At 38.8% G+C, this 16196-nt stretch overlaps 1 protein-coding gene across 4 annotated transcripts in view; it reads left to right on the top strand.

The window, feature by feature from the left end:
* Positions 1-16196, top strand: part of ect2 (epithelial cell transforming 2) — a 191101-nt gene that overhangs the window by 89885 nt on the left and 85020 nt on the right. For all 4 annotated transcript variants that reach the window (XM_077584340.1, XM_077584339.1, XM_077584341.1 and 1 more), the window contains 3 exons: positions 1146-1264; positions 10813-10932; positions 11093-11161. In XM_077584340.1, coding sequence (XP_077440466.1) covers positions 1146-1264; positions 10813-10932; positions 11093-11161 — 308 coding nt within the window. The remainder of the gene's footprint in view (positions 1-1145; positions 1265-10812; positions 10933-11092; positions 11162-16196) is intronic.

Here is a 16196-nt window from a genome sequence, read left to right as displayed (position 1 = left end):
CAGTGGCGAAAAGCTGCAGAAGAGGAGAAAGAGGGGATAAACGTGCTGGATGAGATCAAGCATGGTCTTGCCGAGCAGAATATCTGAGGAAAAAGAGCAGGGAAGGTCCTATTTATTTAGGAACCCCTTCAGATTCATGAAAAATCTGTTCTCAAAGGAAAAAAGCGGCAAGTTGACAACAGCAAAGGAAGCAGTAGAGACGATATCTGTCAAAAGTCCACTCAGACATCAACCGCTTGGCCCCAATTGTCCTGCCTCCTGATATAAATGAATTATTAATGAGGTAGAAGGGAAATGTTTGACTTGCCAAATCTGAGATATTTGAAATGAAAGATGCACCAGCGATATGTGTGTGTGTGTGTATATATATATATATATGTATATGCATATATATGTGTATATATATATATATACATATATGTATACGTATATATATATATATATATATATATATATATATATATATATATATATATATATATAGTTAAAGGTAAAATTATCTTTTTTTGCTGTGTACTTTAAATTACGCTTTATTTAAGCAAAAATATATTTTATCCTAGTACTCGATAGAATTTTCAGTTGAGTCTTCAAATATTAAAATACTTGATAGCTAGGCAGCATTTTTCACAGCGGAGATATTGGCACTGATGGGCAATCTGTGGAACTATAAGATGATATGGCTGGATGCATGGCGATGGAGCTGAGGATGAGAAATGTCAGAGCGAAACATGGTAGTGTATGTGAGATGCAGAGAGAAATGAGAGTTCAGTGCTCGGAAGTGAAGCAAATCGTAATTTAACTGGCGTATTGAACCAATCTTTGTGTGTTTTACTCATCAATGAACGCTACAGCTTGTTTACTTTTTAAACTAAGTTATAGCGGATGTGTGTGACATCATGCATGCTGTGATCATGGCATCTCAGGTCAACTGTTGAAAGGAGACTGAATATCTCTTTCCACTTACCACTTCAAACATTAAAGTGTATGTAGGAAAAGATTTGCCAGTTTTTTGTGTGTGCATTTTTAACAAAACATTATGTTATGTCTTCTGGAAGCACTTTGTGACAGCTGCAGCTGTTTGAAAGTGCTATATAAATAAAGATGCCTTGACTTGTTTTATGTTTTGTTTTATTTTATTATTCCAGAGAGTTCAAAGCCATCAAAGAGTGCAGTCCTCCCCAAGCAATCAGCCAGGTGGCAAGTTTCCAAGGAGCTCTATCAAACTGAAAGCAACTACGTAGACATTTTGAACACCATAATTCAGGTAATATTTGGGTTATTTTTAACAGGGTTTCCCGCGGGGGTGTAACAAAAACTTTTAAAAATTCAAAGTTAAAAAGTTAAATTTTAGGCACTACATGTCTAAAAAAATAACACACCCAAATTTTCATCCTAGGTCAAAATTTTAATTTACCCAAGTCTTAAAATTCTTTAGCCATGATAAGAAGTGTTTGTGGAACATAAAAAATAAAATAAAAATAACGTCCCTGTTGCGTTGTTGTTTCTATTGTCTGCGTGCTGAAAAACGTCCACACCAAAAGGGACGTTTGAGACTGCGTTCAGGCAGGCGGGAGCGAAGGTGAGTTGGGAATGGCAGAAGCTAGCAATGCATGTTAGGGCTGGGATCCAGGCTGATGGCAGAATCCAGCAATGCAGGCCAAACCTGGGATCCAAGCTGATAGCAGAATACGGCAATGCAGGCCAGGGTGCGTTCCAGGCCGATGGTAGCAGCTAGCAATGCAGGCTGGGGCTAGGATCCAGGCCAATGGCAGAATCAAGCGATGTAGGCCAGGGCTGGGATCCAAGATGATGGCAGAAAGCCGGCAATGCAGGCCAGGCTGAGAGGCTGACCAAGCTAGCCATCCTTCACACAGCCACTGCAAACAGAAATGCAATCCGAATTCAGGCACCCGGAAGACGAGAATTTCATGACGCCATACTATGGTCCACATGGGAAATGTCTTCATTCAAGGCAAAACACTACCACTTTTGTCTATATGGTGCCGCCATAATCAACAAAAACTAAAATAAACTGAATATACTTTTGTGTTACTAAAGAATAACATCAGCAAATAAGGCAACTTTTTGGTCCTGCTGCAAACCAGTTATAGATTATGAGATGGCACGTTTGCAGCGAGCATTTCGCTACTTTGCCCGTTTCGTCAGCGACAGCCAATCACTGTCGAGATTAGAGGTTGGACGATATGGGTAACTCACGCTTCGATACTGTGACGATATGTGGCCCACGATAACAATAATACCATGATAAACGATATCTATGATATTTGATATATTGACAGAAATTTTCTCAGCACTATATCACGATATTCAGTATGCGAGTGACAGTGAAAACTTGCTGACTGTTCACTTTTTGCCGATAGTGTCTAAACACCAGTTCTTCGCCACTGCTTCTGCCTACCACCTTATAACCATTTAGGGTTTAATGCCCTTCGCCCGTTTTTTTGGCGTTGGCTGAATTGAACTTTTGGCACCATCGCGTCAGCGACAGCCAGTAGCTTGTTGAAATTAGGGGTGGAACAATACAGGTAACTCACGATTTGATACTGTGACGATATGTGGCCCACGATAACAATAATATCATGATAAATGACATCTATGGTATCCGATATATTGACAGAAATTTTCTCAACTATATCACGATATTCAGTATGTGAGCGAAAGTGAAAACTTGCTGACTTTTCTTCTTCACCAATATTGTCTAGACACCAGTTCTTTGCCACTGCTACTGCCTACCACTTTACCACCATTTAGGGATTAGCGCCCCCACAAACAGGACGGTAGAGATTAAGTACTGATGGTGACAGCAAAGGATCACAAAAGTCAGGGTTTGTATTGGATCACAGATTGAGTCACAGATCGAATCGTTTTACAAAATACAAAACAAAACAAGATAAATTGATTTATTTTATAAAACAGGTGTCAAGAAGACACAGTTCTATTATCTTTTTTTTTTAAACTCTTTGACTGCCAAAAACGTTACATAACGTTTAGTAAAATCCTACGGAGGAGCGCCAAAGACGTTCACCAAGTTTTTTTTTTTTTTTGGAAACGGGTGGAGGAAGGCCTTGGCCAGCTGTGCTGAAAGTATCAAGCAGATCTAGTTAGTATAATGACTATTTTTGGCCCCTAGATGGCAGCGATGACTCTCTTTGGACAAGATCGGGTAGGCGTCAGTAGTAGAAGACGTGAGGCGGAGCTAGAGTGTTGAGGGGAGAATGGCTGAGAAAGCGAAAATGCCGACCGGTGGCAAGCAGCTCACGCTTGATCGTTTTTTTTCAAAGAAGAGAAGCATCAACCAGTGCTAAAGAGCACATTGATGACGACGATGATGATGATGGTGACTCCGAGGTTGACGCCGAAGTTGGAAGCGTTGACGCGGCGGCTATGATCATGTCATAAAGCCTCACCGGCTAGCGATGCTAACGCCGGAAAACGCGGAGCACAACCGAGCACTTCTGCACAGGCGGATGTTCAATCGGACGACGAAGAGTGCCCCGAGTCCAATGCATATTCATTGGAGGAGTGGGTACAGTCTGATCACGGAGAAGACACTTGTTTCCAGCAAATTCGACATGTTGAATCGGCGTCGGGGGCATTTGATCACTGTGATTGGCTGGAAGCTAGCGAATCGCCGCACAAGAGCAAGTGACAATGCGGATAAACAGTACTCAACTTTATGGTTTTTCAGGACAGCACACGTGAATATTAAATTCCCCCATAAAGAGGATATGATCATATTTCAGCATGATTTTGGCAAGATTTACAAAGTCTTTTAAAAAATCCTCAATGTATTTTGGAGGTCGGTAAATGACACAGCAAAGCACAGTGACAGTTTGGCCGACTTCAAAGAAGGTGGCTTCAAAACTGTGATCGATGTGGTAAATAGACATTGTTTACATTTAAATAGTTTTTTTGTTGTAAATAGTCGCCTTTCCTCCGCCTCGGCCCGACGTCCTCTGAGCGTCCAAGTAAGTACAGCCAGGCAGTAGTAATTCAATCTTTGCAGTGGACAGTCCAGGTCTCCGTCAGGCAGAGGAAATCCAAGTTTTTGAAAAGGAAAAACTCGCTCAAAATTAACGTTTTGTTTGTCAATGACATGCATTTAACAGCGCGATCCTTGTGGGAGCAGCAGGGGTGCATGGCCCTTCCGTCCGGCGGTTTTGAGGAAGCTCCTTCAGATTCTGGAGGTCGCCACCGCGTCCAAAACGCGGATGGCAGCACGGCCGAAGCTTGGTGGGTGAACTGCCAATCAGTAGCAGCCAGGAGTCGACAGGGTCCAGGATACACCACGTTTTTATATCCCGCCTCCGTAAAGAGGTTGCCGGTTGCCTTTAGGAATAATGACTACCGCCACCGATGGTACAGAGGGGAATTACTTCTCACGCATGCGCTGAAGATACGTAATAGTCGGTGCAATGTGTATTTACGTCAATTTTCTACGCAACATGCTGATGTCTAAGCCGACGCCACAGGGGGTAGGCGTCACATTTGGCCGACGTCAGATTGGTGTATCTAGGCCTTAAGGCACATGCCCTTCCTTTAAACATGAAAAGTGAATAACAAAGTAGCCTCGGCCCAGGATATTAAAAAAGTAAAGAAAGCAAGCCAGGCAGGTGTCACTCATTACTGTTGCCAGCCCTTTTTTGCACTAATGCTAACCCTAGCTGCTAGCCACTAACGTTGACGACGTAATTAACCAGCGGTTTCCTAGCATCCTAAATTAGCGATTAAATATACTTTAGGGATAGCATTGTGAAAATGTTGGTAGAAAATATGTAATTTAAATAAAAAACTTCGATATGTAAGCCAACACGTCGAAAAAGGAAGTCAAGCTGGCTCACTTTGCCGCGCAGGCTTATTTCATAGTAAAAGCCCACCAAGGCAATTGCATGGGCATCAATGTATTGTTTGGTAAAGCTTTATTTTTTAAGTTGTAGGAGTGTAGGAGGCCTGTAACGTCGAGTATGTTTCCATCTTAAATGACATGTCTGAATGACGGGGTAAATCCATTATGTGCTTTGCCGTCATAAAATATCGATTCTGCCGTGAGTGTATCAATATATTTGTTGCAACAGTTTTTTTTTCGCCCACCTCTAATCGAGTCCACGTCACCAAATACGTCACACAGCAGACAAAACACAGGAATTGGTTGCAGCGTTTTTATTTTATTTTATTAATATTTTTACTTTGTTGCAATTTACAGAACAAACGTGGCAATAGTAAAGTTTCATTTCATTTAACCATTATTTAACCCATTAACTCTTTGACTGCCAGCCGTTTTCAGAAAAGGGATGCTGTGAGTGCCAGCTGATTTAAGCATTTTGACTGATCTTTCAAGGCCCACACCAAATTTTTCAAATAAAAGATTGAACTCTCATCTTTCATCAGAAAAAAAAAGTTTGTTTCTACCTTATTCCGTTTTTCAGTAATCAATAATAGAAAATGGTTAATTTCACCCAAACAAAATACGGAGAAATCAAGCTTTTTGTAAAACGATATTATTTCATGAACTCTCGTGAATTTGACACCTTTTTTTTTTCCATGAATGATGCCACAAACACCTAAACAGTGCTTTACTTCTGTAAAACACTACCACCAACAATGAAAAAGTGTTTTTTGATAGCAAAATACGTTTATTTACATTCAACAGTGTAACAATTTGACAAAACAATTTGGCAAACTATTTACAAATGTGTGCAACTGTGGTACTATTTACAATTGTGTGGATGTTTCAACTACAGTTCTACAGTACCCGATCTTGTCCAAAGAGAGTCATCGCTGCCATCTAGTGCCCAAAAATAGTCATTATACTAACTCGATCTGCTTGATACTTTCAGCACAGCTGGCCAAGGCTTTCCTCCACCCGTTTCCCCCAAAAAACATAGTTAACGTCTTTTAACGTCTTTGGCAGCCCTCATTTGGATTTTACTAAACGTTATTAAACGTTTTTGGCAGTCAAAGAGTTAAGACCCAGCGCTTTTACCGTTAAAGCCGGGAGCGCTCCTGCGCTCTTCTCCCTTTAAACCCGGGAGAGCAGATGTGTCATTTTATTGTGTTTTGACCAATTCTTGGACTCCTAGCCGATGAAATGCATCAGAATATGCACGATAGGGTGATGTGGGCCTCATAGCATGTCCTGGAATTTTATTCGAGCGTTTATGGTTGACGCAGATTCGCGGGAGTTATTAAATAAATGACACGATTGACGACGGCGCGGGAGGAATTCGAATCCTTGTAACGAGTCGACAGTGACATACTGTTAAGAAATCTCTTTGTAGACAATGAGGATGTTGAAAATTTTGACGGCTTTGTAACGGAATGGACGACGAATAATTACCCTGATACCCCGAGGTTTGGAGTTCATTCCAAACAATTGGAGCATCCGTTGAAAAGGCTGTTTTACCAAATTCTGTTTTTGACAATGGAATAGTTAAATTGTCCAATAAGTGCTTAGACAACAGATTTGAAATGTAAGAAGACAGTTTACCCATAAGTGCTTTGGCAATAAAAAAAAGTGCATGAATTTTCCTTCTAATGTAGAGGGGAGGACCATTGTACAGTTTTATACAGAATGCAGTGGTGGATTCTAGTTGGTGCATCTGTAATGAAGTGTAAGGCTGAGTGGTAGATGACATCCAATTTCTTTAACAAAATAAATTAAATCACCATAATCCAAAACTGATAAAACAGTGCAGTGCACTAACCTTTTTCTTGCTGAGAAAGGAAAGCACTTGTTCATTCTAACCCCCCCACCCCCCGCCCCCCCAACTTAGTTCTGAGTTGTTGTTTTTTTTTAAAGGCTCTCAATATGGACTCCGAAACACAGCTTGTCGTCCAGCTAAATAACTAAGTAGTTGTAGGATGACACCCTCTCTATTGAAGTTACATCCAGAGTTGGCAAAGTTATGTCCATTAGGGAGCATGAGCGGGTAAAAATCATTAATTTAGTTTTTGTAGCAAAACCAATCTTAACCCAATCAGGGATTCTTGCACTTGAACAAAAGTTGACTGTAAATACGTAATTGCGTCACTTAATGATGTAGCTAAAGTGTACAATATAGTATCATCTGCGTAAAGATGAACCTTTGCTTGCTTTAAGTCACCACCTAAATTATTTATATAGATGGAAAATAAGATGGGGCCCAACACTGACCCTTGTGGAACACCCATTTTTACTTCTAACAGGGATGAGGTATAACTGAGCCATGTCAAACACTGAGTTCTATCACTCGTGTAATTACTGAACCAATTTAGTGCACTACAACTAAATCCTATGCTTTGCAGCCTTTGCAAGAGAAGATGATGGTCCACTGTGTCAAATGCTATAGATAAATCTATAAATAAAGACTTCCTGTTATCTAAATTTAAAATAATATAATTTGTAACTGAGGTTACAACTGTAATAGTGTCCTTGACGGAAGCCAGATTGATTGGGGTTTAAAATTGAATTTTCCACTAAGATTTTTTGTTGTTGCTTTTTTATGAGACTTGAATACTTGAGTCAAAACAGACAGTCTGGATATTGGACAATAATTATCTAAAAGCGTGTGATTGTCGCTTTTTAAAAGAGAGAGGACAAATGCAGATTTTGACATTTTTGGAATAGAACCACTAATCAAACTAAGATTAAAAATAGCGGCAAAAGGACCAGCAATAAAGTTTTTCTAGATTTATATTGGACACATCAGTATAACTGCTCATATTATCAACGGGATTGGCTGGAAGTGTTGACTGAGTAACTATTCCTGCATTGATAAAATGCTTATTAAAAGTATCTACTATGTTTTGTTTATCTTTAATTTCCCTACTACTTGTTAGAATAAATTCAGGGATAGGAGGCGGCACATCACCTGAGGATTTAATTGCTTTCCATTTCTTTTTTAGGATAATTTATTTTGCTTTATTTAATTTAGAAAATACTCACTTCTTGCACTTTTTATTAAACTAGTACATCTATTCCTTAATACTCTATAATTTCACCAGCAATTATCAGTATTGTTTCTTTTTGCATTTGTCCAAGCTTCATTTTGTTCTCTAAGGCAGATGCAACAGAGTCATTAAACCAAGAGTTGTCGCTACCCCTCACTTTATAGCTTCCGGTAGGGTCATGTTTATAAATTATTGCTAAAAAGGTCTTCTTAAAATAATCCCAGGCCAGCTCAATCTCATCCATAAGAGACACAGGGTTTAAGTCACTCTGATAAATTTCATAAAGAAATGCTTGTTCATTAAAATGTTTATAATTTCATTTAAAAATAAACCGTGGCCTTTATTTTTATCCTTTTGCAATTTCTTACACAAGCAACCATACAGTGGTCACTGACATCACACCGGAAGCAGGATATTTGTGTGGCATTAATCAGAATGATGTCAATTAATATAGAATTTTCCATTTGTTTTTGGTTGAGGCGTGTAGGAGACTCTACTAGTTGTGACAGGTTTAATGCATCACAAATGTCTCTCAACGCTGATGAAGACAATAGCCAGTCCCAATTCAAGTCCCCCAAAACGATGAACTCGTTGGACAGTTTATGCAGAACTTCAGATAGTAGGGCAGTTGCTCCAGCTGTAGCCGAATGGGGGCGGTAACATCCTACAACAGTCACAGGGGCGTCATTGGGCAGATTTATTTTGACAGCACACAGTTAAAAAAAACTTTGGTTTAGTTATTGTTTCTATGACAGCAATCCAGTGAAGTTTTTGCATATATTGCTACGCACCCTCCTTAATTCACACGATCAGTCCAAAAGAGATTATAACCATGGATATGAATCATACTGTTCGAAATGGATGGTTTCAGTCATGTCTCGGACAAGAGCGGCATGTCTCATTCTGTCATTTTGGCCCACAGACGAATAGCGGCAATTAGTTTTTTTGTTTTTTCTTAGAGAAAGCTCAGTATTGTTCATTCGGTAATCTTACCGATTCGACATGTTATCATCATTGCTCTCTTTTTTTCCCTGTTTTTCTTTTTTTTTGTATAAAACAACAAAAGTTTTCGATGGACCTCTGACCATAGCGTTTGAAAATAATCGCCCTCAACCATTCCAATCTCCGCTTTCAACTTTTTGGGTTCTGTTTTGCCTTGTTGCTGTTTTATAATCTGTTTAATACAAATGAGTTTTGATTTCCAACTGTCACACATGATGACATGGTATCAAGTCTACAAACACCATGCATTACTTTCCAACTAGCGATGAACTACGTTCTAACTTGCAACGATAAGCAAGTTACCTTAGCTTGTAGTTGGGCAATGTAGTGCAATTCTGTCTTTGAGGCAGGGGGCCACAGTTCAAAATCAAATCCCAGACTGCTAATTCCTCACAAGGGTAGTGGGGGTGTTGGAGCCTATCCCAGTTGTCTTTGGGCAGCAGGCTGGGTACACCCTCAACTGGTTGCCAGCCAATCACATCTTAATGGGTATGCTAGACCTTAATTCCAAACCACAGCTGAGCTTTATATGCAAACTCTCACTGAATACGCGTGTCCACCAACAGAGGCCGCTAATAGCCTGTGAAAAGGAAATTACTGAGTGGTTGAGATATTATAGGGACAGACTTTGTGCTGGAAATTACTGTATATGGTGTACAATAAAAGAGTCGGGGCAAATTAATATTACTCGACCATTTTTTGTGGTTGATTTGGTTGACTTTTTCCCCAACCCTAGTCACCAGAGCTTGCGACTTTAAAATGTCTTTAAAGGTGGGGACTTAAGTTTTCACTCAGAAATAGACACTTCATAAACACTGGATGTATACACATGGAATCCTTCGCAATTAACGCCTCTGGGCTTCTGTTAATGTTTAGTGGTGATTTTGTCATCAACCACCCGCGGGTAAGTGCTTTCAAACCTGATCATACAACGGCTTTACAAGTTTGTACAATCCGGATGTATTTCCCCTTTATGTGTGGCCAAAAGCCATTGAAGTTAGCAGTTTCACGGAAGTCTTGGCAGTGTTATTTAGGTACGTTAGCAATTTAGCATCTGCTAATTCGGCTGATGCCGCCATCACTTATGCCGTAAAAAACCTTTATGGTCAGTTATTAAATTCAGCTGTGCAACATTTATTAAACCGTACCAGCAACCCCCCACCCCCCATGTACAATGTGCCCAATCACGTCTTTTGCCTTCATTTACTAACTATACAATCGAGCTACATCACCTGATATGAAGTGATCTCTACACAAGCAATGAGTAGGATCCCAAATCCTCCATCTTGTTGTTCACCCTTTTCATGGCTGCTGTGATCCATTGGCTACATATTGATTCCTCTTTTGGTAGCCTGAAGAATGCTCATTCCTTTTTTTTGCCTCTTCTCGTTGTGGCAGCTGTTCCACAACAGCTATCAATCATTGTTAAAGTGTAGCGTTTGCCGTTTAGTCAAAGTGGCAGACATGTTTGCTATGTTGCCAAAACGGCTGCGCTAACGCCCATTTTGGGACGCATGACATCAACGTCCGGATCTCTGTTGATGAATGTTAAAGCTCAGGCCTAATATTACCCTTCTATCTTTATCATACTTATTTTATCTCATGTTTTCTTTAGTTATGCCAAACCTGGACGTTAGCCATTGTAGATGTAAGGATACAAGACCCCTGTTGAATGTTTTTAGCTGGAGTCAAAAGCAAAACATCATCCCCATACATTTTGCTTGTATGATTAGAGGTGATTGGGACATTGCTGTATGATCGAGCAGTGTTTTGAGCACATCTGAAATTAAATTTTTTGATGCATTCCCAATGTGTTATCATTTATCATCTAATAACACATACATTTTGTCATATTTTCAGATTTTCAAGCTTCCACTTGAAAAAGATGGTCAAGTGGGTGGGCCCATCCTTGCCCCAGAGGAAATTAAGACAATATTTGGATGCGTTCCTGACATCTATGAGGTTCACAGCAGAATAAAGGTTGTGTACACGCACATGCATAACTATTTCTAACACAATAGTTTTTAATCAAATTCCGCTTTGTAATCAGTCAAGAATAAGTGATCATCTGTGATTTATTTATTGATTCATTTATTTATTTCCGTCCCCTAATTCTCCATCTCTCCCAAATTGCCCACAGGGTGACCTTCAGAGCCTCCTGAGAGAATGGTCAGAAGAAACAAGTGTTGGAGATGTTATCCTTAAATATGTAAGAGTGGATGTCCTTAGTTTAAAAAAAAATAAAAAATATAGATATGTATATGTGTGTGTATGTGTATATATGTGTATATATATATATATGTGTGTGTGTGTGTGTATATATGTGTGTATATATATATATATGTATATATATATATATATATATGTATATATATGTATATATATATATATATATATATATATATATATATATATATATTTGTGTGTGTGTGTTTATATATGTGTGTACATATATATATATATATATATACATATATATATACATATACATATATATATATATATATATACATATATATATATATATACATATATACATATATATATATATATACATATATATATATATACATATATATATGTATATGTGTTTGTATATATATATGTATGTGTGTGTGTGTGTATATATATATATGTGTGTGTGTATATATATATATATGTATATATATGTGTTTATATGTTCATGTGCATGCATGTATATATGTATGTATATATATGTGTATATATTTCCAGACAACAAATTTATTTAGTAAACACACACAGCCTAACTTATTAATGAAACGGAATACAAATGCGAATCAAAGATAAAAAGAAAACATGCAACCTAACTAAGATTTATAAAAAAAAAAAAGTAGATGGGGAGTAGAGATGAAAGCGTTTTGACCTGTCAATCCTTTTTATATTTGAATCAAAGCGTTGCACCAGTAGTATGTGGTCAGATTGCAATGAAGGCACACTTACGGACTGGTTCAGTTACACGGGAGAGAGAGAGATACTCGGTGAGCATCGATCCTCAGTTGAAGAAAACTCCGTTGGAGGCGATTTGGGCGGTCGGCGCACGCGCAGCTGGAATGCTGCACTGGAGTCTTTGGCTGATGGTAATGGCCGCACGACTGAGGGGCCGCTGTAGGTCTCCGGTTGGTGGCGGGACGCGCGGCGTGGAGGCCGCAGCAGGTCCTTGGGTGGCACAAGTCCCGGTTGGTGGTGATGTGCTTGCGTTAAAAGGCCGCAGTCAGTTGGTTTGGGCGCTGCGGAGTGTTTCGGGCGCACGGCTGGAGCAGAAATGGGTCGCTGCCGCGCAGTGGCTTGGTGCCTAACAGCCGTCGTGGAACCATGTCGGCCGGGCGCTGCGTGATTCAGAGAGCTGAAGGCAGGTGGGTCGGCTCTCGGCAGGAACAGACACGCGCGTTTTGGGACGCGCAGTGTGGTTGCGAGTCCTTGCGTGATGCATGCTTTGGAACGCGCGCTGTGGCTTAAGTCCGGGGCTCAAAGAAAAAAGCCACGTGGTCACTCAGCATGTTCGGCAACCACGTCTCTTGTGATGGTCAGGAGGAGTTCGTGGGGCAAGAAGAGAGGCGAGGAAGAGGGGAGCGGAGAAGAGGGAGCGGAGAAGAGAGTGAAGTTCTTTCGCGCACTGGCTTTTAAACTGTCCCAGGGGGTCGGGCAGTAGTCCCACCTCTTCCGTGCGCTGGAAGCAGACTTGGTCAACTGAGACCAAGGTTTTGGGATAGCATTTGGTAATTTTTTATCAGAATTGACAAGCCAGATGCTTCATTTATCATTCTGAGCACATTTCAAACATTAGAGCGATCTTAAAGTTATTGAATCCGCTAAGCTTACTAATTAGCTAAACTTAGATGGCTGCAGAAGTTACACATATTCATTTGAGATAGACATACAGGTTGTATACAAAGATAAACAACAGAAGTCACTTGATGTCAGTCAAGTACATAGAGCCCGTTTATGCCTCGAATTATGTAGACTTCAGATTAATTAGGAGCGACAGGATTCTTGAGGATAATACTGATAGCTTCCAAGGGGCGTTGTTTTCCAAAAACACATGGCTGATTCCTGTAGATAGACCAGACCATAAAAGATTGTCTGGGGACTGATAAGCTTATCGCTAGTTTGCTTGCTAAACAGGCTTTTAGGTGTTGGTAGGCGCTGAGGTATGTGTTTCCTGTGTGTTGTAAAAACGAAATCCAGTCCCTGCTGGAGGGAAATTCAAAGATTTTTTACTTTTTGAACTGTCTCTGGTTGGTTTGAGAAAACACAGGATTGAGGACATACATTCTCCAGGGGGAAATGTTTAAAAAGGCAAATAAAATGAAAAAATTTAGGGTGACGGGCAATATTTGTTACAGTATGTATGTATGTATGTATGTATGTATGTATGTATGTATGTATGTATGCCTAATATTTAACCGAAGGTCATTCCATTATCCATGGGGAAAGATTTCTCTTAAATCTCCCTAACTTTTTAGAGAGGAAAATAAATTTAGGTAAAACTAAAATTGTATTATCTAGAATTGAAAGTTCGTCGATCATTAGTAAGTGGAAATATTTTTTTTAATGTCTTTTGTATTCATAGGTGTTCTTTCACCATGCGAAAAATATTTTTGTTAACGATAACATCTGATTATTCAATAGAATTTTCCATTGGATATTTGAATAACAAAATATTCAATAGCTGCAGCACTAGAGGGGACTGCAACCTGCAGTGCTCTACTGTACTATACATAATATAAATTGATAATGAAAGAGGAGATGACCTAACACTTGGAGAAGACTGACCATCGGGAATTTCACGGGTTTCCCAAATGCCCAGTCCATCCACGGCGATGAATCGAATAGTAATGGCTTGATGCCGCTCCCCGGATTTTATTTTATTTTTTTAACTTTAAGCCCTGTGTGTGTGTGTGTGTGTTTATATATATATATATATATATATATATATATAAGGTGATATAATAGTTTTTTCTCTTACATTGAGGCCTTTGAACCTGCAGTGATATGGTAAACAGACTAGATAGTATCTTGCATGATTGCAAAAGCTGTGTACATCATGTACAGTACAACTCTTCACCAAATTTTGTTGTTAACGCCTTATTCCAAAACTGATTCTTGACTCATTGAGCCATTTTCATCAGTAAAAAGTTAATATTTTGTCAAGAAGAAATGTGATAAGAATTTTTTTCCCACTTGCTGTGGACTGAGGATGACATCATTTGTGCCAAGGAAGTAGGTAACGACCATGGCTCACCTCTTTTCTGGGTTTGGTTAGCAAACAGAGCCCTGATTAGTCGTTACCTACTTCCTTAGCACAGGTGATGTCATCTTCAGTCGACTGCATGTAGAAAAAAAATAGTTTTTAAAATTATTAATTGGTCATGAAAAATAATGAAGTTATCACATTCATTCTGGACACACTATTAACCTTTTACTGCTGAAAATGGCTGAATGTGTCAAGTATCCCTTTATTTTTTTTCTCAAGCTTATATACATAAACCCCCATAATGACAAAATAAACACACCACCCCACTTATTTGAAGGACTGCTAGAAAGTGATATTTCCGGACCCACAAAAGCTGCAATCTAGATTCCATGTAAAAAAAAAAAAAAGAAAAGGAAAAAAAAAGAAGCTCTTTAGCTCCCACACACTTTAAACACTTTTAAACTTAATAAGACAAACCTTTTATAATATTCCTTTGCACCCAAGTACTGCCTGCACAGCTCAGAAAATGTTTGCCTTAAGCTGTTTTTTTCACTCCTTGTAGTTTACTGCAACACTGAAACAAACAAACAAACATTGTATGTTAAGCATAATAATAATATTCAATCAAACCATGAAATTTTCTCGAATGAAAATTTACTAGTTTAATGCTGACATACGATGTGAAAAGCCATAAACCATGTTATAGTTAGCATAGAAGTATGGTACCTTCAAACAACTACTACTTTAACACACAGTGAGCAGCAACACATACAAGCATGGCGTATAAATAGACACAACTCTAAATTTATACTGGCTTGCATAAAATAAAAACCCATTAAAAAAAAAATCCTTAGAACTCTGCCATACAGCGAATGAATAACATAAATGGGTTCTGTTAACCATCTATGTCAGTGCGTAAACCAAACATGAAGTCAAAGCAATTGTCTATAAACCACTATCACAGGTGTAGAAAGAGGAGAAAATGTAATAAAAAACGATCTTTTCAACAATCATAGGCATACACCAGCCAGACAATAGTGGTCTGACGGAAGCCGCTTTAATACTTAAACACTTCTTTGCAATACACTACACTACTGACACTAATGCGCAATGTCCCTCATTATAAAATTTTGATGCTGGGAAGATGTATGAAGTGTTGATGGTCAATGTGTTATGAAATTCACAATCGCTCTCACTTTAACTACCTTCAACTATTTGTGAACCGCTAATACCACTTTGGCTTTGACAAGCTGGTTGGCGATGGCACTGGGGTTTTGAGGTCTCAAGGCAAAGACAGATTATTATTATTTTTTTTTACAATTTTGACAAAAGTAGAATAATGCCATTTAGGCCACTTAGTCCTGCTTTTAAAATTTGTTACAATTGTTTGATGTCTTAAACAATTTGTTCCCAAATCCGTTCTATTTTAAATGTTTTAAGTGTCCCAAATACTTATTTATACGTTTTTATGTGTGTGTTTTTTTTAATGCTAAAGTATACAGAAACCTTTGATGCAGCCTCTCAACTGCAGTGACCGGGTGAAAAAAATTGTAGTAATTACAAAACCCGCCAGAGTATAAGAGATCAACCAGGGCCATAATGAAAACAAGCTGTTTCCCCACAATTCTTAACAGATTTGTGAATAATGATGAAATTTAGCTCTAATCTAATGCTAATTGCTGCAAAAGGGAAACAGGTAGAAACATACTTTTTTTCCTGATGAAAGAAGAGACTCTAATCTTTCTTTTGTTAGGTTCCATGTTTTTATAGCAAAAGAACACAATATTCTGTGGGCTCAGTCAAAATCCAGCATAACAGCCGGCAGCGAAAGGGGTTGCTATGGCAGTGAATGAGTTAAGATAGTCTACGTATTAGTATGTATTGAGCCTTACTTGGCCCTCCTTGAACTTTTTGACCTTTTGCCACATTTCAGGTTTCAAACATAAAAACATAGAATTAGATTTTGTGAATAAACAAGTCAGACAGGGTCGTGAAATGGAACAAAATTTATCTCACATTTTAAACTTTA

Source organism: Vanacampus margaritifer, chromosome 13 (genome assembly GCF_051991255.1).
Source record: "Vanacampus margaritifer isolate UIUO_Vmar chromosome 13, RoL_Vmar_1.0, whole genome shotgun sequence".
NCBI lineage: Eukaryota > Metazoa > Chordata > Actinopteri > Syngnathiformes > Syngnathidae > Vanacampus > Vanacampus margaritifer.
This window is presented reverse-complemented; position numbering and strand designations above follow the sequence as displayed.